The sequence below is a fragment of the Rhinolophus sinicus genome, linkage group LG16 (genome assembly GCF_036562045.2).
Source record: "Rhinolophus sinicus isolate RSC01 linkage group LG16, ASM3656204v1, whole genome shotgun sequence".
NCBI classification, from domain to species: Eukaryota; Metazoa; Chordata; class Mammalia; order Chiroptera; family Rhinolophidae; genus Rhinolophus; species Rhinolophus sinicus.
Genome location: NC_133765.1, coordinates 38,304,599 through 38,329,129, shown reverse-complemented (window position 1 = coordinate 38,329,129; position 24,531 = coordinate 38,304,599). Strand labels below are relative to the sequence as shown.

The 24,531-nt window shown below is 44.4% G+C and overlaps 1 protein-coding gene across 5 annotated transcripts in view; it reads left to right on the top strand.

The window, feature by feature from the left end:
- STX2 (syntaxin 2) overlaps positions 1 to 23,270 on the top strand; it is a 31,944-nt gene extending 8,674 nt beyond the window's left edge. Inside the window, exons 1-11 of one of the 5 annotated variants that reach the window (XM_019748788.2) lie at positions 221 to 374; positions 476 to 550; positions 5,565 to 5,664; positions 9,250 to 9,324; positions 10,540 to 10,613; positions 11,206 to 11,314; positions 13,287 to 13,360; positions 13,476 to 13,613; positions 15,687 to 15,797; positions 17,930 to 18,055; positions 21,106 to 23,270. In XM_019748788.2, the coding sequence (XP_019604347.2) occupies positions 530 to 550; positions 5,565 to 5,664; positions 9,250 to 9,324; positions 10,540 to 10,613; positions 11,206 to 11,314; positions 13,287 to 13,360; positions 13,476 to 13,613; positions 15,687 to 15,797; positions 17,930 to 18,010 (783 nt within the window). In that variant the 5' untranslated portion in view covers positions 221 to 374; positions 476 to 529 and the 3' untranslated portion in view covers positions 18,011 to 18,055; positions 21,106 to 23,270. The other 4 variants (XM_074321925.1, XM_074321926.1, XM_074321928.1 and 1 more) reach the window with 4 other exon arrangements.
- The last annotated feature ends 1,261 nt before the right edge of the window (positions 23,271 to 24,531 follow it).

Sequence of the window (24,531 nt, the reverse complement as noted above, 5' to 3'; positions counted from 1 at the left end):
GTCCTGTGTGGTTAACGTGCTTATCGATGGTTAGCGTGGACGTGATGGGGGGTCACTCAGGGAAGAGGGATGAATGCCAGCTAATAACATGTGAAAGTTCCTTGAAAATTACTATGTACTCTAGCACAGTGAACTAGTCGTGTCAGCGTTTCGAATCTTTCTAGAAAATGTGCAGTACAGCAGTTTCACTTCTTGAAGGTAAAAGCAGCCTGCGTAACAGTGACTTGTGAAAACGAGTGGTGCTTCGTGGCGGGTGCTGAGAAAGCCAGCTGTTGTCCCCTCCGGGGCTTCGCCCTCCCCACCTGCCACGGGACCTGCCCTGTTGAAATCTGGCAGAAGCACGGTGTGTCAGTTTGCTGCTCCAGGGAGCTAAGGTCTTGTAGGAACAGACTTGCTTTTGTCTTTTAATTCACTGTTTGTGCCTACGTGAAAAATGTTAAAATCTGAGTTTTCCATTTTCTATTTTCTGTTGCAGTGCAGGAAAAATGATGACGTGGACGCAGCTGTTGTTGTGGAGCAGGACCATTTCATGGATGATTTCTTCCATCAGGTGGGTAAGAGTCGTCTAGTGGAACCCAGGCAGACTTTGTCTGTAAACATAGTTCTGTTAGTGTCACTGTATTTGTCAGACTTAAAGTAATACGCAAGCTAGTGTTTTTAAACGTTGATGTTCGAATGATGTAAGTTCCCCAGAATGTTTAGTGTTATTAAAAGATTCGTTAATGTTGACCGTTCTTCGTGGTGGCTGATGTGGGGCGGGGCTGGGTGAGAAGGAAGGTCTGGATGCGGTGGGCAGGGCCCAGGCTGTGCCTAGTGAGGAGGTCCATGCCCACTGTGGGTGCAGCTTGGCCAGGGTCTGCCCAGCGTGAGGAGCTGGGTGCCCGCTGATAGCACTTCCTCCCGCAGCGCCCGTCACTGCTGCCGGGCCTGCCACGCCCTTTGGTAGGGTCTTAAGAAGGCCTTACCCCAAGACCCGTGGTGTTGCAGAGCAATGGCCCCTGGTCTGTCCGAGTGGGTGTCCGGGGAGCATGCTGAGTCGGGTGGCCTGGCACGCTTTTCTCCCACAGGTGGGATGAGTCCCCGAATGCTGACTGCACGCGTTGGAAAGCTCGCAGTGTCTGTTTTCTGAATCTCAGATTGCATGTTGAATTCCACATCTCCGGCATCAGGGGGAGGTCCTAGGACTCCCTCCTGAGAGGTCTCATACACAAGTGGACAGGTCGCCGTGGACACTCCGCTTGCCACTGCCCGGGCTCAGCCTGGCCTCTCTGAGGGCCATCAGCTCTGATTGCGTGATGACCTGGGGTCTCACCTCTGACCCTGCCCTTCCCTCGGGCTTTACTCTGGGGCTCTCCTCCCCTCTGAGGCTGGTGTTAGGCTTACACTGAGTTTAAATTCTTTTTTTTTTTTAATTTATTTTTTAAATTTATTGGAGTGACTAGTTTAAATTCTTAAAGCTAAGTAATGGAGCAAATTTTGCGTAATTTCAGTTTTTGAAATTGAGTCTCAGAACAAGTATTTTGACTTTGTTAAACATGAAGAAAGAAACGAGTTCAGGATAATTTTTTAGAGTGAAAACTTCATTTGTAGGATTTGTTTTGATTATGTCGATTTGAATCTACTGGTTTCAGTTACTTAAATCCATCTACAGTCTAAACTAGTCCATCAGTGCAGGAGTGAAAATATGTAATATGTTAACAAATCACTTTAAAAATGATCAGTCTTCCAGATTCAGCCAGAATTCATTGGCTACCTGGTGTAAACCCAGTCCTTGGGTGTCAAGTATTTATGTGAGTTCCTAATTTTATCTGATGGAAAAACCATGAGCTGACATTGTTAGAGACAGGAATGGACTTTGAGGTCCAAAGGAGTTAAGACACTGGGTTTCCTGGTGTCACTTTGGAAGAGAGACTCTCTGTTGCCTTCAGCTCACCTGCCTACTTCGTGAGTCATTGTTCTCTGATTTCAGCCCCTGTCCCTGGATGCTTAACTCTTCTGTAGCAGTTCCTCATGAAAACATGCCTTGTTTTAAAGACTCTCCTAGCATTAAATGTCACTGTTATATTTTACTGAAGAATTCTATGCAGTAGGTCACTGGACGTCATTACGCTGTCGTCTTGGTCACCGAGTGCTAGTCCCCTGTGGCTGTGGGTGTTTCCGAGACGCGTACAAACACAGGTGACTCACGTGAGGGACTTGGAGAGCACCTGAGTCTAACGTGCAGGTTTTCATTTGTAAAACTGTTGCTCTATTTTGCAGTTGTTTTTTGTGAAATGACTTCTTAGAGAAATAGAAAAGCAAATGACGTTAGTTAATATAAACTCAGTTTTAGAAAATGGCATTCAGATCTTAAATAGCCCACAGACGATGCAAAAGGCAGGAGTTCTGCACACGCCCCGCATTTGGTTGAAGACTAAAATGGCGCTCTGATGGTGGCCAGGGGTCCCCTTTCTGTGAGGGCGATTCTTGGTGGACAGAAAGACTTTGTGTGGCGTCACTCACAGACCCCGCTGTAGTCTCAGTCCTGCCCTCCTGGTCCTGGTCGGGAGCCGACTGTTTCCTTTTCTCAGGGGCCGCACTGGGGTTCCTGCCACAGAGATTTCAGTGGGGTGCACTGCAGAGCTCCCTCAGAGTTCAGACGATGTCCCTTCTACTCCGTGACCGATGGGTACCAGTGACGTTCCTTCAGACACAGTACTTTAAAGATGGCCGATTGAAATGTCGGCCTGTGCACTAAAACCAAAATATCGTCACTTGTGTTTAAGCCTTCCTGATAAAGTAGCAAAAAATTGAAAAAGAATCAGTTTTTATTTTGTGTTGTTTGTACATGATTAACAAAATTAAAAGAGAAGTATGTGAAGTGTAGAAATTGTGTGTAAATGGAAGTAGCAACACCCAAGCCTGATGGAACAGCTGCTCGCTGTTCCGTGAAGGCAGGATTCTATGCTAGGCTGTTCTCAGATGCCGCGATTTTCAAACTGGCCTGGGGCTTGGACCAGGGTCCCTGGGGTCCATCCCTCAGACCGTTCCAAGTTCACGAAGTCAGAATTGTTTTCACAGAAACACTGAGATGCATGGCTTTCCCTCTCGGTCTCTCATGAATGTGCTGTCGGGGGCTTTGCAGGGGCTCCGTGAAGGGTGTCACATCCCAACACACTGGTCATGGAAGCACATACCAGAAGCGAGCTACCTTCCATTAAGCCAGAAGTTAGAATTGCAGAAAAAGTATACATCACTGCTGTTATTTTCACTGATATTTTGGGAAAACATTGTTTTTTTCTGTAAAAAACATTATTTATATTAACGTGTGTTATTAATAGTTCCTGCTGCCATGGTAACACATTACACAGACACATTTATTGTGAGCAGTTCCAGAGGTTGGACATCTGAGGGCTGTGCCGTCCCCCTGGAGGCTCCCGGGCGGCCTCTGTCCTGCCTCCCAGCTCCCAGAAGCCATGCATCCTTTGCTGGTGGCCATCCTCCCTTGGAAGGCACATGGCCCCAGCCTCTGCTCCAGTCCCTCCCTCTTTTTTCTGAACTGGGTCCCCTTGCCTCCCCTTTATAAGGACTGTTGTGGGCACATCGGAGCAACCCAGACACTCCAGGGTAATTTCCCATCTCAAGACTCAATCTCACCACATCTGCAAAGTCCCTTTTGCTCTGGAACGTGACATTCAAAGGTCCCAGGGTCAGGGTGTGGACATCTGGCACGATGTCTTAAGAGCTCTGTAATTTCGATTTTAAGTGAATTAACAGATTTAAGCAATTTCTCCAATAAGGTAATTATAGCGAGCGATAGCCTGCACGAACCAAAGCTCTTTGGGGTCTTTAGTAGCTTTCGAGAATTAAAGAGGTCCTGGGACCCCCAAATTGGCGAGCTCTGCTCTAGTCCATAGGGTTTGTAACACTTTTGTCTTATTTCTTGAGTAGGGCATACATTCACATTTTAAAAAAATCAAAATGATGTGAAACGACACAGGTACGCCCCACCTGTTTTTATCTGCTCTGCTTTGTCAGCTCCCACGCAGACGTGGCTGGTTTCCAGGTACTTGTTTAGACGCCCAGTTTCTTAAGGTAAATGTTGGTATCTGTGCTTATCTTGATCCCTTTCTTACATCACTGCTAACGTGCTCTGTACATCCTGCACCTATGGGGTTTCCCTTGTTTTGAACTTCACCCTGGAGACCTTTTCATAGCTTACCGTGTTTCCCCAAAAATAAGACCTAGCCCAACCATCAGCTGTAATGTGTCTTTTGGAGGAAAAATTAATGTAAGACCTGGTGTTATGTTTATTATATTATATTATATTATACCAGGTCTTATATTAAAATAAGTCCGGGTCTTGTATTAATTTTTGCTCCAAAAGACACTTTAGAGCTGATGGTCTGGCTCTCATTTTCGGGGAAACACGGTATGTCACAGCTGCGTGATGTCCCCTCCCGAGGCTGTTCTCTAATCGCCCCTGTTCCCTGTTGATGAGCTCTGGGGTTTTCCTGGTCTTTTAAATACAGAGGTTGTGCTCGTTCCTAGGGCTGCGGCAGCCACTCCCCACAAACTTGGTGGCTTTAGCGGCACAGCTGCCCTCTTCCAGTTCTGGAGGCCAGGAGTCCAGAATGGTTTCTGGGAATGAAACCAAGGTGAGGGCAGGCCACGCGCCCCAGGCCCCGGGAGCCGCTTGCCTGCCCAGACTCGGAGGTCACACTGCCTGTTCTGCAGCCACATGTCTGTCTGCTGCTCTCCTGTAAGTGACTTGTGATTGTGCTGAGCGTCCCTGCGGAATCGGGATAATCTCCCCACTCAGGAGCCGTAGTGTAGCGGCACCTGCAGGGTTTCTTCTGCCGGCTGGGGTAACACTCAGTGTTCCAGAGGCTGGGGACCTGGACATTTTGGGGGGACAGTAGTCAGCCTACCACAGGGATTTATGAAGATAATGCTATGAGTCCATCCAGACAGGTCTTGCTAGTGAGTACACTGCATTGTGAAACAGGCACAGAACAGGTTAGAGCATTAGAGGGAAAAAGAATGGCTTTGAAGGCTTGGCCGTCCCAAGTGTGAATGCCTCCCAGATGAGAATATGGTTATCAGGATATCCTGCAGGGTGTTTACTTCCTCATGTGGGAGTACTGCACGAGTACTGCGCGAGTACTGCGCGAGTACTGCACGAGTACTGCACGAGTACTGCGCGAGTACTGCACGAGTACTGCGCGAGTACTGCGCGAGTACTGCACGAGTACTGCACGAGTACTGCACGAGTACTGGCAGTACTAGGCGTACCCTTCCAGTAGGTAACATATCCGTCTTGATTGTAAAGTTTTCACAACCTAATAGGTTTTGCTGATGGACCCTGCTGTTCATAAAGGCAGACGACTTCATGTGGTGCTTTCTCTTTATTTTTTAAATTAAATGATTACCAATGAGAGATGGGAAAAGGCTTTTGTTTCTTCATGTGGTAATTATTCACCTATTTCCTTCCTTAATCCTTCCCTTTCTAGGAAATGAAAAGTGGTAGTCAAGTTGGCTTTGCCACAACTGGTGACGACTTTTTCTCTTGTTCTCTGTCCCAGGTTGAGGAGCTTAGAAACAGTGTCGCTAAAATAGCTCAGCATGTTGAAGAAGTGAAGAAAAACCACAGCATCATTCTTTCTGCACCAAACCCAGAAGGAAGTAAGTTGTGTCTGTGTGTGCGCGTCTGTCTGTCTGCCTGCCTGCGTGCCTCTCTCCTGCTCTGCTGGTCGCACAGGAGATGGAGCTGGGGGCCTGTCTGACATCCTGGAGCCTGGCACGCCACGTGTTGGGGTCTGAAGCCGGGCACAGTGTGGTTTTCCCAGGTCCCGCGTGAGTCTGGCCTTCAGCCTGGGGAGGACCACGGATGGTCCTCCATCAGTTTATCCAGATACATACAGGTGAGACCCAGTGCCATGCACCAGAGCGGCTCTGCGGAATCCGCGCCTCTCAGTGACTGGCCCTTAGGGCCGTAGTATGGCCAGTTGAACAGGAACGACGGGATTTTGTGTTCAGATGAGAGTTCAGAAGGGATCGATTTGGAAAGCGGTACTTGGAAGAGCAGGTTGGAGGTGATGTCTCTCCAGCAAAGGCTTCCGTGTGAGTGTCTGTTCTCAGAGTATGTTGAGGACAGTGCATAACAAGTGCTTTGAAATGACCTGGCATCTGGGTGTTGGTAGTGAGAAGGAGGTGTTTGCTTGATCAGGAGTGATGACGCCTGAAGACATGAAATGGTTCTGGAGAGGCAGAGACCACAGTGGAGTCCGTACGCTGCGGGGCAGGACTGGTATCTTTGCAGCACCGAATCTCTGAGTCCATGAAATGCTCTGTCCGTCTCCCGTTCAGATTCATTTATAACCCCTCGGAAGCATACTCTCGTGCATACTGACAGGATAGTTACCTAATTCAGGAAATGAAATGTTGACAAAACACTGTGATCCAATCCACAGCCCTGTCCTTTAAGTTTTCCCCTTTCCAGGATCCAGTCCAGATACATGCCCAGGTAACACCTGCAGCAAAAGCCTGACTGTCTCTGTGGCGACCTGAACCTTTTTTTCATAGGCAGTGTCCCTCTTGTCACTAGGGCTGCCTGGTGCGTCCCTGTCACTGTGCCCCTGGGAACGGAGCTGCGCCAGCTTCCTCTGACCGGGGTGGCGCGGTACAGGTTTCCTCAGTTTTCCTTTACTCTTCCTATGTCTTTATGTTTTACATGCTTCTCTTACCTCTTATGAACAAAACATAGTTGGATCTTGTCTTTTTATTCACTTTTTATCATTTTTTTTGTCTTTAATTAGTGCCTTTAGTCTATTTACTGGAAGTATTGATATGTTGGGGCTAACATGCATAACCTTATTTGCTTTTCATTTTTCTTGCTTGTTCTATGTCACTTTTTCTCTTTTCATGCTTTCTTTTGGATTGGTTTTAAAGAATTGTGTCCCCTGCCCCATTGGCTGGCTCACACATCCTTTACTGTTGGTTAGTGGTTGGTCCTGTCGATGACAGCATGCATTCCAGACCTGGTAGCATCTAATCTGAATGTGTAGTTCTGCTTCCGAGTAGCGTGAGGACCATGGCAAGCAAACTTGAATTCCGTCTCTTCCTACTTACTTGTTACTCTCATATACGTGTAATAGTTACAATCAACAGGCATGTGGACCCACCCACACGTTTACCCACAGCAGGCTCCCCATTTTCCCTGGGTTTCAGAACTTCCATCTTAGATCATTTTTTTTCCTAAAAAACTCTCATTGTTACTTCTTTTAGTAAGGTCATCCTATTGTCTGAAATTGTCCTTCATTGCGTTCTTGAAAGATATTGTCACTGAGTATAGGAGTATAGTTTGGAAATTATTTTCTTGCACGACCTTGAAGATTTTGAAGATGTCTTTCCTTTTTTTTTTTTAAGTCAGCTAATTGTAGCTTTTAATACATTTGATTTTTGGTCTTTGGGGTTAGCAGTTTGACTTTGATGTTTCCAGATGTGGTTTTCTTTTTTATTTATCCTGCTTTTTATAAAGCTTCTTGAATCTTTGGACTGATGTTTTTTGGCATTTTGGACAAATCTTGTCCATTTTCTCTTCAAAAATCATCTTTGCTCCGTTTTCTGTCATTTCTCTTTGTGAGACTAGAATTACGTGTATTTTAGACGTTTTCATTGTATCCTTTATGTCTCTTGGCCTCTGTTCCCATTATTCTATCTCATTATGTTTTGTTTCGAAATCTCCTTTCTGATTTATCTTTGGACGTCTCCTCAGCTGTTGTCTTTCTGGTCGGAATCGCTTCATCCATTGAGTTATTTTCAGTTAGAATATTTTTCAGTCCTAGAATTTCATTTGGTTCCTTTTTATATACTGTCCTGTTTTCCAGCAAAATTCTTAACCTTGTATTTTACCCCTTTGAACATTATTTTATAGTCTGTGTCACATAACTCTGTTAACTGGTGTTCTTGTGGGTCTGGTTATGTCGTCTGTTGTGTTCCTTAGGTTTTATTCATTCTTTGTTTGCCTGGTTATTTTTGACTGAGTACTGGGCTTTGTATATGAAAACTGGTGATAGTAGTTTGAGTCCTAGGATAGTATTTTCTTTTCTAAGAGGTGATGTTTAAGCATTCTGACAGACGGCTGGGGTCCAGACGCCGGCAGTCCTGGCTCAGTTTCGGAGAGTGAGCAGATGAGAGCATGGCCTGCGCCTGTGAGGGCATCATGGCCCTGGGCTCAGCAGTCCTCGGCCTCCCACACCCTCAGCTGCCTCGCTTGGCTCACCGATCCCAGTTTCCTTCTTCTGGATCTTCCTTTCTGCCTTTCTAGCGTCATGATGCCTTTAAGCAGATTTGAAAAAAGATTTTGTCCAGTTTTTCTGATTGTTCAGCAAGAGTATCGATCAGAATTACGTCGTCCACTGGAAGGGGAAGTTCTCAAGGTCCCGTTCTTTTCTCAGTGATCTGAAATACCACTTTTAGGGTCAAATATGGGAATGTCCTTTATTTCTCTAATGCTTCTGCCCTGCCCTGTGTGCCCACATTGGCAGGAAGTCCAGTATATCCGCCTAGAGTGTCCCCCACCCTATTGTGTGACAGCAGAGGGGCTTTCTTACCCAGAGAGGTGAGTCCTGCTGTGGAATGCCAGCTGAAGAGCGGGACTCTGGTCCTCTAGCAGGCTGTCCTCGGTCGTCCTGGCCCCTCAGCTGCTCTGCGGCTCGCGACTGTGCCCAGCGACTGCTGCACCACGTCCTTAGCTGCCATCAGGCGCTCGCTCGGCACCGTTTCTCATTCTCACACTCCTGTGCTCGGCTCCCCCTCCAACCAGCAGGTCTCCGGGGACCTGCTTTGGTTGTAGTGGAGAGCAGAAAGGAAATCAAACATACGGGAGACTTTTCTTTTTCCAGATTACAATTAAAGTGCTGCTTTCCTTTTTCAGGTCTGGGTGTTGGTGGTGGGTTCAGTGAACTGTTTCATCGATTAACTGGTAAAACCAGCTAGTCTCAGGTGTGGGTGTGCAGCAGAATCACCTGGGGAGCTGGTTGCGTCAGACTGTGGGGCCCCCCAGCAGTGTCTGTGGAGAAGAGCCAGGTGGGGTCCAAGCACCCCCCCACCCCATGTTGAGGCTGCTGGTCCAGGAAACACCCTTTGCGACCATTGGCATCATCTATAGTTTTTCTTAAGAAACAGACCAAACGCTGTTGCATTTCAATTTATTGGACATTATTAATGTTGGCTATTACAACTCAGGTGCCTTTTTCTATTTTAAAGAAATAAAAGAAGAGCTTGAAGATCTGAACAAAGAAATCAAGAAAACTGCTAACAAAGTTCGCACCAAGTTAAAGTGTGAGTTTAAAGTTTTGGTTAAGTTTAATCACTGATGGTGGGACTAGGGTAGTTATTTTTTTCTTTGTAAGTTTTTATTCTTTTATAGTTTCAAAGTTAGAATTGTGAACACTTTAAAATAAATTATCTGTATCTACTTGGGATAGTAGGCCTTTGTGTAAGGTACTGATCCTAGAATTTATAACCACTGGCTCTCAGGGTTGCATGTGAGGGGTAAGTTTAGTGGTTGGTCATCCTTGGGTGGGAACGAAGCACTAATTCAGTCCGGAAGATTTGGAGCTTGCTCACAAATTGTTAACCTCTTGTGGGGTATTTTTATGACACTTGCTGCTATGTTGCAGACATGAGAAGGTGAGTAGCGTTTAACATGCACTGCCAGGGTCTTGAGCTGCCCTCTCAGTTGGCAGGTCCCTCTGGACATTGCGTACAGTTCACTGGGCTTACGGGCCCCCTGTTCCCTTCAGCAGCAGTGGCTTCTGAGAGGCTCCGAGCTTTCCTGTGGGACGGAAACGGAGGCTGTGTTTTCTTGATATTGTAGAAAGGCACATTGTGTTTAATTTTTGCAAAATAGCATTCTGATTAGGACAGTCTCTGCAGGTCAAGAAGAACTTTGTAGTATGGGAAATTTCAGAGCCGTCTAGAAGCGGCGACATTACTGCCACAGGCGCTGTCCGCGCCCATCAGCTCCGCCCCTCCCGCAGCTCCCGCCCACCCGATGAGCTCGAACCCAATCCCAGACCTCGATGACTTCATCAGTGTAGATAATACTTGAATGTGTATTTCTAACACGTGCGATTTCGAAATAAAGACCATGCACTGTGCTTGGTTGCTACGTCACTTAAGATTTTTTAAAATCAGATTCTCCTTCCGTCTTTCTCCCCACGGCATATTTTTCTTTTGATGGAGAAACCAGGACGGTTGTCCCGTAGAATTGGCCTCAGGGTTTCGCTGATCTCACTCCTATAATGTCATTTAACAGGTTCCATTGCCCTATTTTCTGTAGATTGACAGATTTAGGTGTTTATTTTTTATTTTAAATGTTAATATGTAACATCTGCTTTTATTTTGTGATATTACCAACAATTGACAATGATTAGTAAGATCCATACATTGATTGGGAGTTGAAAAGATAGGCAGGGAAAGCATGTTGAGGTTTGGCTTGAAAAACGTCCATTTTTTGGGTGTAAAAGGTAACTCTCCTGTGTTTGTTTCTAGCAATTGAACAAAGCTTTGATCAGGATGAGAGTGGGCACCGAACTTCCGTGGATGTTCGGATACGAAGAACCCAGGTTTGATTAGTGCTTCATCTAGACTCTCAAGAATAAGTCTCTTCACTTTCCTCTTCTGGCTGCGACGTCGTTTCATATTTACTGTCACATTAATCCTCACAACACTTTTGCAGAACAAGAATGTGGTACTTACAGGTTACCTCTCTCTGTTATGGAGAAAAACACCTTTCAGCCCATCAACAGAATTCTGTTCTGAAAAGCAGAGAATTATTTGGGTCACTGTAGTGTTCCCGTGCAGCACGTGGAATTCAGACTAGGTAACTGCGCTTGACAAATGGCGATCAGGCGCAGACTCGGCACAGCCTGCGTGGTCACCGTGCCTGATCCCGTGGGCTGTGACCTCCCTGATCAGGGCTGTCACGCCAGTAAAATGGGGGATAAAGACAGTAGGGAGGGTTATTGTCAAATCAAATAGGATAATGCAGGTACAGCTCTTAGCAGAGCTTCTGTTTCAGAGTTAGGTGCTATTATCCTTATCTTCCGTTTGAAGGGGTAGCAGAATAGTTTGAATTTCCATAATGTGATGTTTTTATATATTCACTTTCAATAGAAGAAATGAGCATCATACATTAATTTTTTTCCATGTTAACAGCACTCAGTACTATCTCGAAAGTTTGTGGAAGTTATGACGGAATATAATGAAGCACAGACTCTATTTCGGGAGCGAAGCAAAGGGCGCATACAGCGTCAGTTAGAAATAAGTGAGTGAATGAAAATGCTTTTTTTCTTAAAAACATTTTTCCGTCTCAAGGTCTGACATCAAAGTAGTGTAACTCGAAACAAGTACCTCTCTGTTTTTGCCAATATTGTAAAACTTGAAGCCCTTTCATAACTTCCTGTTCATTGAATTGTTTCTTTACACCCTTCAGAAAATTCTGGGTGAGTGGACTTTAAATTGCTTCCTAATTACCATTACTTTTAGAGTGTTAATCCGATCTGGAAAACTGTGTCATTGTTTCTTCAAGTATGTTTCTGCGTCTCCCAGGCCTTGTGGCCCCATCGTGGGAGATGGTTCTCTGTGTTTCATGGTTCTGGTGAGCAGACACCAAGGGCCCTTTTGCTTCTGTCTTTCGAGTTCGTCTGTGGAGCAATCAGTGCTGCAGACGGAGCTCGCGTCTGCCTCTGGGCGGCCTGCTTACACCCCATTATCAAAATCGGGTCCCTTAGCTGTGACACAAACCCACTGCGGGGGCAGCATCTGCAGGCTTGGGGAGCATGGGAACAGCTATGAACGTGAACCCCACTCAATGACTTTCTCACAACTTTGTGGGGATATAACTACCGTGTTTCCCCCAAAATAAGACCTAGCCAGACCATCAGCTCTACTGTGTCTTTTAGAACAAAAATTAATATAAAACCCGGTCTTATATAATAGAATGTAATATAAGACCCAGTCTTATGTAATAGAACATAATTTAGCTCCAGAAGTTGCCTTAGAGCTGATGGTCCGGTGAGGTCTTATTTTCAGGGAGACGGGTAACTTACCACGTGGATCATAGTGCACAGTTCAGTGGCTCTTAGTCTGTTAGCACAGTCAATTTTAGAGCATTTTCATCACTTGGAAAAGAAATCCCTTACCCATTACAGTCACTCCCTACTTCCCTGCCCCAAGCCCTAGATAACCACCAACCTACGTTTCACTGTAAACCTGCCCATTTTGGACATTTCATATAGACGGAATCATACCACATACGGTGTTTTGTGACTGGCCCTTTCCCCTGACAGCCTGTTGGAGGCTCCGCCTTGCTGTAGCTCCGTCAGTGTCCCGCCCCTTTCTGGGGCTGACCGGTGTTCCAGTGCGTGGCTGGGCCACGTCTGGGTCCATCATCGGGTGATGGGCCTCTAGGTTGTTTCCCCTTTTTTGGCGATTATGGATAATGCTGCTATGAACATTAACATTAAATATTTTAATTATTATGACATTTATTTAATTTTGTCTTTTGTGGCACAAATTGTGAAAAATAGTATGATCCATTCAGTTTTTCCAGAAACCTGTTGACATGTTTCATAGAGAGCATTAATACACCTAAGGAAAAATATTAACAAACAAAACGTAGACTATTAAAGATCTGATTCCAGTGAGGCCATCTTTATTTACGTCCATTTAACATATGCTGAATTCAGCTTGTCCCCTTTTTCCATAAGCCAGAGTTAAACTTTTAGGAAAACTGATATGCCGAAAGCATTGTGTTGATTTCCTTTTTATAGTTATTTCTCATTCATAGTAGAATCAGATTTTATTATTCATTCCAGTTATAAGGCTTTTCATGAGTGTTTTTCAGTTTTTCCTCCTTCTCAGTCTTATGTTAGTTTCTCTCATCGTTAACACTTGCCTAAGAAAATACATTCGTAAAGGTTAGAAAAACATTTTAAAATGTTAGCTCAATTAGATTTTAGTTGCTGACTTATGGTTGAAAGTCATTTTTAAATATTGCCATATTCTGAGGAGCGGCCAGATGGCTCAGTTGGTTAGAGCGCGAGCTCTGAACAACAGGGTTGGCGGTTCGATTCCCACATGGGCCAGTGAGCTGCGCCCTCCACAACTAGATTGAAGGACAACGACTTGGAGATGGGCCCTGGAGAAACATACTGTTCCCCAACAAAATTAAAAATAAATAAGTAAGGAAAAAAAATATTGCCACATTCAGAATGGAGTTTTTGTTAACCTTTCAGCTGGAAAAACTACGACTGATGATGAGCTAGAAGCGATGCTGGAAAGTGGGAACCCGTCCATTTTCACTTCAGATGTGAGTGCACAGCCGGCCCACTGTGGCTACATATACGTGCATGTGTATTTTTTCTTAAGCTCCTAGAGCAATCGTAAGTTCATCAGTATTTCTCTTTTGTTTTTGTTTTTCAAAGATTATATCCGATTCACAAATTACTAGACAAGCTCTTAATGAAATTGAGTCACGTCACAAAGACATCATAAAACTGGAGACCAGCATCCGAGAGCTACATGAAATGTTTATGGACATGGCCATGTTTGTTGAGACTCAGGTGACTAACTGCAAAGAACAGCCATACGTAGAATTCTGTAATTGAGTCCAGTATTCCTGGGGAAGCCATTATATTGGATCCAGTCTCCCAGTTCAAAACTTGGTTGCAATGTTATTGTAATGTAAGATTGAAATGCTGGCAACAGCTTAAACTCTCAACAGTAAAGGACGGGTTTAGTGAATTGAATTACGGTGTGTCCATAGGACAGCGTGTTAGGCAACCATGGGCAGCATAAACTTTTTGTTCATGGAAGATTTCCAATGAAATATGCAAATGTTGTGCTGCAATTTTAAGATAGGAGGGAGATACAAAACCTTATGTGTGCATAGATATATGTATAAATATAAATATATCACACGTGTGTGTGTGTGTGTGTATATATATGGCATGAACTTAGCTACATAAAATAGAATTCACAAAAGGAAGGAAATATACCAAACAGAGTAATGACAGTGGGACTATGGAAATCTAAATTTTCTTAACTAATATGTATATATTTTTAAGTTTTCTACAAGGGGCATATATTATAGTAATAGTTGGAAGAAATGCTTAAAAGAATAGGCCCCAAAGGGGATACAGTCCACAACATAAGTACAAGTGTGTACTTCTTACATGGTGCTCTTAGTTTGTCCAGTAACACAGGCAGGGAGTGAAGGGGGTGTGAGGGGCCCCCCAGGAGAGGACTGAAGAAGTTAGTAGTTTTTAAAAACTATAAAATTTGGAGTAAAACCCAGGCCGGTGTGTGCCCGTCAGATGTGTCCACTTACTCGCGATGCTGAGCAAGGTCCCCCATTGGTCACGGCCTCGCTCACGGGCCGCTGAGAACTCAGCTGACCCTGGTGAAGTGGGCGCGTTCACATGGGGCCATCGCCGCTGCGTCACGTCCTCACGCCTGTGGGGCCTGGTGTTGGGTCTGTTTTGGCAGGACCAGCCCTCTGAAGGCTCAGGTCTGACCGGCTCATTTTTCGTGATTGCCCGGGCTGTGTACGGAAGACAGGACACCATGCACAGAATTCATTCCCCCGGCCTCACCGAGCTTTTGAAGAGCAGTTTATTTTGAGGAACTTTATCATAAAAATGTGGGAAAAACAGGTCCTATGCGTTTGTTAGGAGGAACCACCAACCACGTGGCATTTCGATGGGGAGCGGGGTCAGGGGGTACCCGTTGCCATTCACGATACAGGAACTAGAGAGTTGGGAGTCTGGTCTACCAGCTGCTGCTTTTCAGGAAGTATTCCAAAGAAAACCAGTGAGACAATAAGAACAGTACGTTGTTTTTGTAATTACTGAAGATTTTACAGTATTTTAGAGTTCAACAGTAATTATTCTAGACCAACTGTATTGCCTTCAGCTCCATTAGAAAACCTGCTGTGTTCTTAGCCTGTTTCACTGCCCTCCTAGAAGTCTGTTAGTATTGCGTTATGTTGCTTCATCTAATCCACGTCTGTGTATCAGCGAAACTTACTAGTGAGTTAAACTGTGAGCGAGTGAGTTAATCGTGCACCTTTCTTCAGTGCTTCACTGTCACTGCTGCAGGCTGTGTCTGCGGGGGGACACAAACCAGGTAATACGCTTTCTCGCCGACATTTCACTAGTCACCTCACTTTACATTTTTGCTCATTAATTTAGTCAACTTAGTGTCAAACATAAGCTACTCTTAGTTTACTGCTATTTTAAAGTAATCGCACCAATCTAGCACCCGTTAGAACAGATGCCATTCTTGTTCATTGTATGTATGCGCGTTGAATAAAGCACTGGTTTAGCTGACGGAGCTGCCTCCCTGCCCCTGTGCTCGTCCTTAAAGAGTTCACGCATGAGAGCACATCTCAGTCTCCTCCGTGTGCCTGCATCAGTCTTCTCCATCCCTTCTCATTCTCACAATATAAGTCGAATTATGAATACTTTGTGTTAGAGCATTTGTAATGGTGTCTTTTTGTAAATGTGAAAAACTCGGTATCCATTACTTACACATTATGTTCATGTGAAAAACTTGACTGATGCTACATGGCTGCCTTAAGATACGTAATTCAGTCATTTGAAAATGTCTCCTCAGTTTGAAACTTTTGTTTTAAGGGTGAAATGATCAACAACATAGAAAAAAACGTTATGAATGCCGCAGACTACGTAGAACATGCGAAGGAAGAAACAAAGAAAGCTATTAAATACCAGAGCAAAGCGAGGAGGGTGAGTTTCGTTTTCATGAAATAACGTGCGTTTTTCTGTTTGGTTTCAAGTTGTACTACATTGATGTTAGCCAACTTGAAAGGTATTCCAAGAGATAAAATTTCTTAATGTTTCATTTTAAAACTGAAATATTCCTTTTGCTGAGAAATTTGAAGTTTGTTAGGTAAGTTGACCATGAATCTTTCTGTGTCCTAAGTAATTATAACCCTGTACAACCAAAGGTCAGGCCATTTTCCTTTTCGAGGTTAAGTGGTTCAAATTCTACAGTTAGCTGTTTCTTGGGTCATTATTTGGAGGGAGATAAAAAATTAATGGGATTGGAAATTCTCTTAAAATCCATTGATTACACATTTTACGCAATGAACACTGTATTCTCTAGTTAGGTTATTTATTTGCTAATCCTTTGTCTCAGAGGAAAGAAGAGAATTATTTGAGACTGTGGACCTAAGGTTTTATGTAACACCCACATTTAAGCTCTGTCAATGGGTTTTAATATCTCTTTCTGAATCTTAAGTGTGTCGTACATGTGAGTGAAAGCTCTTCTAGGAACACAATGAATTAGAAAATTAAGTTCTGCTCTGGGGCCTGGGGAACCATCGAGCTGTGGCTTGTGTCCCTGCCCATCACTCTGTGGCTTCCGCCTTGGACACGAAGCCCAAACCACTGCTCTCCATGAGCATCACCCTCCTGCCCCCGGAAGATGGCTGTTTGGGTGTGCAGGCCTCTCTTCCAGGCCGAGGGCTGAGTGCTGGGGACTGCAGGTTCCACGCCACGTCCACGAGTCCGTGAAAGGAGAGTCTCTAAATGTTTGGGGAAAAGCAGGAGTCAGACTGCGTGTGGATTCACCCGGCGTGACTGTCCACGCACATTCTGCGCACCACTGGCGGCCTGCAGGGCCCCTCACTCTGCTTGGTCGTGGGCTCATCTGGTGTGTGAATCGTCTATGAAACGAAAGGCGCGGTTGCTCACGTCATTCTGTGTCGTGATCACGTGGTCATGAGGTGATGAGGTTCAAGGGGCACTGCTTGCTTAGCCTAGTTCCAGGCACAGGCTGGGCCTTCACTTGAGAGATCATGACCTACACAGCCTGTCAGTCCAGCGAAAATGTCAATGAAGAAAGAGTTCATTGGTTTTCCTGGAATGAGAAAAGATGGTGGAGGGTGTGTCTTCCTTCTTAACCTGCTGAGGAAGCCTCGCTGTGGAAGATGCTAGGGTCTCCTTGTCACCTGGACTGTCAGTTGGTCAGAAATGCGATGCCTGTTTCAAAAATGATCCCTACCTTTCCCGTCAAATGCCTGGCATCTGAGACCACGCAGCTTAGCGTGTCAGTCTGCTTCTCGGGTGCTTGGCTGCTGGCTGGCCCCTCTCCTGGTGTCCTGTTTTTATTGCCAGGGCAGCTGTGTGTGGCCCGAGAGCCAGGTGGCATGACTGGAGTGACTTATTTTATAGGCGATGGCAGGAGGAGGGAGGGAGTTGATTGTCGACAACAAACAAAAAAGAAACAAAGGAGTGGAGGGGCCTTATTAATAGATAACTAACTTATCTACTAACTTATCTATTTATATAACTATTAACTTATTTATATAACCAACTTATCTATTAACTTACCTATTTATATCTAGTTGTTTGTTAATAGATATTAACATATTAATAGATGTTAATCAATATATATTATTGCTTAACGGATATTATTAATTATTAATTAATGGATATGTTAATCTATTTATATGCCTAACTTATCTATTAACTTACCTATTTATATCTAGTTGTTTATTAATAGATAACTAACTGATCAACAACTTGACCAGGTTGGCTGCATAGCTCTATAGACATGAAAAAGGTGTATATCTCAATCCATCAGAAATTTATCAAAATAATATGATCATGCAGCTCTCACACTGATGAAATCTGATATTCTAAGAGTTCTATAACAGTTTATCTCCAAATAGTCTGATTTTAAAATAAAAATCACTTTTTGAGAACTAAAAATTGTCAAACAGAACTAGTCAGATGTCCCGTAACTTAGACTTTAAAATGAATTCTGAAGAATCATTTAGTTTCAATGACTGACGTCTCCCAATGTAGTGACATGAAACTAACCGTGATATGATCCGCTTGCTTTTCTTTGACAGAAAAAGTGGATAATTGTTGCTGTGTCGGTGTTTCTGGTTGCTGTAATTGCTCTAATTATTGGTTTATCAGTTGGCAAATGACGACGCGGACAACGTCAGTGTGTGTGCCTGTCTGCCGGCGCGGCAGTAAGTAACTAATCAACTGATCTACTTATTCACGCTCTCAATTAGCTAATAGTAGTGCCGCCCAATTCTAATGTGCCTGCAAGTAGCAAAGCTTGCTGGGAGCGGTGCAGGCGTTGGCACGGAGCAGTGAGTTGCCCTGCTCGCGGGTTCTGGTCTCCAGCCGGATACGTGCTGAGAACACCCAGGCTGGGTGGTCTTCGTTTTTAAACCAAGGACTTCTTCCTATGCAGCTGAAAAGCTTCTAGGTTCACCCACTACTGGCATGTGAGTGTGGCACCCAGCACCCAGCGGGCCTCTGCTTCTCCATCCGGGAAGCCCGTGTCTCTCCTGCTGGCGGCCCTTCATCAAGTGTACTAACCAGAGCACTGAAGGTTAATCTGCAGTTAAAAACTCACATTTAATATTTCAATTTATCTCTTAAATTTTAACTTTTAGAAGAATTGCAACAACTGAAGGTTGCTTTGTGAAATATATTTACTCATTGTTTTATAGTGGAATTGGAAGGAATGGAACTAAAGCTGTGAAAAACAGTCAGTGAAATTAAAATTCCTCCTGACTTCGTTGTTTAAAAATATTCCCTTATTAAAATGAAAACTATTGAGTTAGCATGCCTGTTAATTTTAAACAATTCTGAATATAAAAGGTATTCAATTATTAAAGTATCTTTATTTTTGTTCACTATATGAGTATCACTGTTCAAACCTCAGTAGATTCTGTGTTTTTCCTCTGGCTTTCTTATGCATTTGGAGTCAGCCTTCCTATATTAACCCTTAAGTTAGAATGTTCTCTGGTATATTCTGGCAAATTTGGACATACCAATTATTTCTCCTAAAATGTTTGTTTGGCATAATCATTGTGATTAAAACTGTGAAATGTCCCGGGATGTCTAGACTGTGACAAGTAGTCTTTGATGAATTCAGTCTTTTATTATGAAGGTGACTTGCGCCTTGACAGACACTTGGCACTTTATGGGGAAAAAAAGATACGGTGGAAAGACACCACTTGTGTGGTCAAGGTTCACTGCTGCTTTTCAATCTTGAAGAGTTACTTCTTAATCTGAGCACCTGTGACACTCAGCACACTCAATTAATCAATTAATCATGAGCAGCTTTCCCAGCTAATGTTCTAACATTTATAAAGCCACAAAGTTGCACTTGAAATTGTTTCAGTAACAAGCCCGGGGATGTTGAGTTTGGTAATGGTCCATTTTTTGGAAGGCAGAAGGAACTCACAGCACTCTACTTGTATTGGCAGGAAATTTATGTGTCTTTCCTAGTGCTTTCCTATTAGCCTTGCCGAAAAGAACAGTATATGTGAGTTTTCTTTACTAATAGAATGGTATTTTAAAGACATTTTCATAATTCTTTCTAAAATATGAATGTTCTTAACTTTTCCTAGTGGCCGTAACATGGTTAGTTGAATGTGGTTGCACTAAAACCAGTCTTTATCTTGGCCTCAGTGAGACGAGCTGCTTTTTCATGGGTGCTGCTGTTGGTAGTTAATGCAGGCTCCTCCCAGGGGCCTGTCAAGGAGCCGTGGGCTGGTTCTTGGCCCCGGGCCTGGCCGGCTGCTTAAATACGGTGCACAAAACAATCCCCGTTACTGAAGAAACACACCGGAGGCACAGCAACAATTATCTGTACACAAATGCCGTGGTTGGTGTCTTTAATTTTACTTTTGAAAATTTATTCTTTTAGCAAATCGTTCAGCAAAGCCTTCTGATAGGCCGGGCTGCACGCGGGCTCTTTGGGAGGCGACCCCGTGACCTTCAGCATGGCTAGGACACCCGACTTCCTGTGGGCAGTCGGGGTGAGGAAGCTGCTTGCCCATGACTTCTGTATCGTAGGTGGGAGAGCCGGGAGCTGAATGGAAACAGGAGTGACTCCCAGGGTGCTCTAGCAGGGGGCCAGAGCCGTTAGCAGGAGTCTGGGCAAGATGGTTGTTAAATGTACGGCATTTAGGGTGCACCGGAAGCCAGATGTGGGGGAGGCACACGCGCGTACCAAGCACCCTGACATCGGCACACTCCATAGGCCGTGAGCGTCGGTCCACTTGTCCATGTAGCCTTCTGGAAGCAGCTGGAGGGCGGGGGTGGGTGGGAAGGAGGTAGGACAGGCCAGCGGGAAAGCTGTCCTAGGAAGGTGCTGGGGAGCGTGTGAAGAGGCCACCGGGAAGGCTGGGACACACGTAACCCTGACAAGTCACGTGGAACTTGAGGGAGAGGTGACACCCAAAGGCAGGGCTCCCTGGGTCCAAGTAAGTGACTGGCAAGTTTGCTGAGGGGCCTGGCCAGGCTGTCTTCTGTACCCCCAGTTCATCGAGCTCTTGGCACGTCACGTTAATTCACAGCCGTCCAGTGTCCGCCGCTCTGGTGTCTTAGATGGAAGTGCGGCAGACTTTGGTGACTAATTTAAAATGACGAATCTCTGCTTTTTACGAAGAGAGCTGAAGTCCGACAGCATGGTGTACCTTTCATCGTGTGACACCCTTCTCTTCTCCCACAGACGGGCTTCCTGCACGACACGAGCTTCTTAAGCCAAAGGTTGTTTAGCTTTCAGTGGTGCGAGGATGCTTGTTAATTAAGTAAAATGCTTGTCGCCAGCCCATGGCTTGATGACTTCTGACACACGTACATCATAGCTCAGTGTAAAACAATGTGTAGATAAGAGCAAATGAGAAATAGACTCATTTAAAGTTTTAAAACGATACACGTTTCATCTGAGAAATAGCAGTTTGGAATTTTATTATGACCCATAGACAGTGTCCTTGCAGAAACCACATGGTGCCAGCCAGACTTGTCTTCTCCCTCCAGGAGCATATCAGTGTTGTCTTAGTTTTCGTTTAATGTGCACGTGTCTGTAACTCTGTTTTGCCTTCAGAACTTTCCTTCCCCATCCCTCCCTTTTCTGTGACCTCTAGGGTTCTTGCTTGCTAGTGGACTTGTATGTTAAACTGTCTCACACTCCAGGAGACTTTTGTTAGACAAGCACACTAGTGACTTCTTCCCTTTGACAGCCTGCAGTTAATTAGAGTTTTTCTTTATCTTGCAGAAAATGATGTTCGTTATTATTTGTGTGATTATTTTGCTTGTGGTCCTTGGAATTACCCTAGCAACAACACTGTCATAGCAGCCACAGCCCAAGCCCCTGCGAGACCACATCTGCAGCAAATCAGCATCCTTCCCACCCACGAGTGAATCCTCCACGTTGTGACATGTGGCACAGAGTGCTGGCTTTTTATTAGTGAATTCAAGGGGAAAACACAACAGAATGTATTGTTCAGTGAAAAAGCCGTAAGAGATGAGTTAACGCAAACACCCTCGGACTCTAAATAACACGTCACAAACCTTTAACAATGTGAAACTTGTTTCAATGGCCTTAAAATAAGGAATCATTGAAAATTTCAATTTTTATATTTCAGTGTTAAAAATATCTGTATGTAAAGTTTAATTAGGAATATTTTATGTTACAAAACTATTAGATTTCAGGTCTAGACTTTCTTCCCTGCCCTTTTCCCAGCTAACAAGCTAATTAAGAGACATTTTTGTACTATGTTTAAGTCGTGTTTATTGTTTGCAAAAATAATTTTTATTATCACAGAGCTGTTTTGTAAGATATCTATAATTTTAAATGTTTATAAATTAATTGTTTAATATATTAATATCTTAATTTACTGCATTTTATATATTCTATACCGCCTTGTCAAAGAAATAGGGAGCTTCATGGTATTAGAGCCATCTTGGCACAGTTGTTTACAGAGTTTGCCATTGGCGTGGAAAACGTTAGTTGCAAAGCACCCCAAAAAGCCTCCAAAGTGCCTTCTGTTACTACGGGTTTATAAGGTTTAAACGCACCTGCTGCCTCCAAAAAAGTCTCAGTTGTTCTGTGCAGCTCCATTTCTCCCTGTTCCTTTACCCAGATAATAAATTAGTCACCGCACTGTACAGACAACCGTCTCTTCTTTGTTCATCACATAAGGTTTGTGTTTCCCTGTTTACTTTGATAAAGTCTGAATTGAAGATGGTGAGAACCAAGATTTCAGATGGTAGTAAACCAGGATTTACTACTTTCTAAACGCAAGGAAATTATTCCCAGACATTAAGTAATTCTTCTAAATTTAAATTGTTGTCTAGAGCCCTTCAGTGTTCCTGTTAAGCACCTACTACTCTGCTGAACTTTAAAAGTTAATCCCAACGTTTATAGGCATCGATGATAATTAAACATTTGTATTGGTCATTAATGTTTTTTATTACAATAATGTGCTTTAGACGTGTAAAATGTATGAAATCTTGCTAGTGAATGGACATCTATAAGGTAGCAACTAATCAAAACTTTAAATGAATGTGCAGGGTACCCAAACTATACTTAACTCTTGTTACTGTGTATGTGGTTGTATAAGCATGTGACTGCGTTGTAACACGGTTTAGTTGGAAACCTATAGATACGCTTGATTCCAAACGAGTGTGAGTTACAGCAAACAGTTTAGAAGCTGTGTCCTCATTTGTTCCAGTTATGAATTCCAGTCATTCATAATTTACACATTTAACCGCTTCGCTTAAAGTCTGTGCTTATGCCTCTTCTTTACTTGCCGATGACTGTGGACTCAGAGCCTCTAGGAGATTCTAACATCTTTCAGCAGTCGGGCCGTGGGGTGTGCTCACGGCTTCGTGCTGACCCTGAAGATGGAACTTGTCCTGAAGGGAAGCTAATTACTCAGAGATCATGCTTGTGCCTTGTGCCTTTCCCACACCCACTTGTCTGTGTAATTATGTCACCTGGAGCGGAGCTTTGTGCTGATGACCTGTCTCCATCGTCCCACTTTCTCTTCAAGTTCGGTCTGTTAGTCCTCACCTTTCATAACAATTATTGCATTTTTTCAAGTCATTTTTTCTAGAGTTGAAATACTTACTGAATTTGTGTTTTTATAGTTGAAGTTAGAGAAATACTTTTGGATTTCTATTTGGATACTTAAATCATTCCTTAGATGACACATTTGTATTTCTAAGTCTTGTAGTTATTTGAAATCAGATTTTAAAATATATTTTACAGGCCCATTTGTTACCTTTTATTATTTCTTCAAATATTTCATGTTTACATTAAAAAAAACTCCCCAAGAACCCAAAGAAAAAGTTAACTTTCTGCCTTGTCATTTCTGGAAAGGCATTTGGGGAGGTATTTTATTGCATATCCACTAATAAATTGTTCTACCAAGAAAATTACTTGTGGCCATTATTATGTGTAATAATATAATGGGAGTTGATAATTTAAGTATTTTTGATAAATTTTTTGATTATTTCATTATTATTGAAAGCTTCTGTTGTCTGACATGTCACAGCAATGCGGCCGCGGTGGACAGAGTGGACTGGAGGGGCAGCCCTGGGCCAGCCCGGCCGTTTCCTGTCCCCTGAGGCCACACTTGTCACCAGTCCAGACAGATGTCCGGGAGCCGAGAGCGGCCCTAAACCAGAGAGGCTGGTGAAGGCCTGGGCTCGGGACGCGCTGCAGAGTCAGGGTCGGCAGGTGACCAGGTGACCAGGCCGGGCCTGTCACGCTGTGACCTCGGGCTCTGTCAGCACAATGTGCTCACTGATTGGCGCTTACCTTGCGGATATAACTTGTCCTGAAGGATATTTACCTACCTAGAGGTGATGCTTGTGCTAATGTACCTTTTACACATTTACCAGCTGGGGACACAGCGGTCAACCGCCCAGGCCAAGCCCCTGCCCTGCAGGGCTTATGGGCCAGAGGAGGAGACGGGCACCAAACAGCATCCTCAGGTAGGACGTGCGCTGTGCCACGTGTGATAGGGTTTTGGAGAAAAGTAAGTCTCAGGCGGCTAAGCAGTGTGGTGCATTTGTACATTGGGTGGTCAGGGAAGGCCTGACTGCAAGGTGGTGACATCTGAGTGCTGACACGACACCGGTGACAATGTGATCCATGTGGATTTCTGGGGCAAGAGTCCAGGCTGAGGAAGCAGCATGAGGTATGAGGCTGGTGGCAGGAAGTGGGAGACGTGTGTTAGGGCTGGTGCGCGGGGACCCGGGCCACTCAGTGCCTTGTGGGCCACTGTGAGGACTTTGACTTTCATGCTGACAAAATGGGAGCCCTGGCAGCTGGTGTACAGATCATTGATCTGACTTTTAAGTCTCAGAGGCATCGCCCTGCCTCCTGTGGGGAGATCTAAAGGAGGATGAGGGTAGAAAGAGGGACGAGTGAGGAGCTGATTGAGTGTCTTTAATAGGACACAGTAGAAATGTCTTTTAGAGCCATGTGCTGTCTTATAGAAAAGCCACGTCTAATACACACTGTGGTGCAGATCCATGGATAAATAAAAAGCTTGCACGGGACCCAGGAACCAGGAGGGTTTTGGTTCAAGGGCAGCTGCTGAAAGGCTTCTCTCCGCATTTGGGAGGCCAGTGCCCGCTGCAGATGGCGGACTGCGACCACAGCTGCTGTATTTGAAGGGCCGTGACTCAT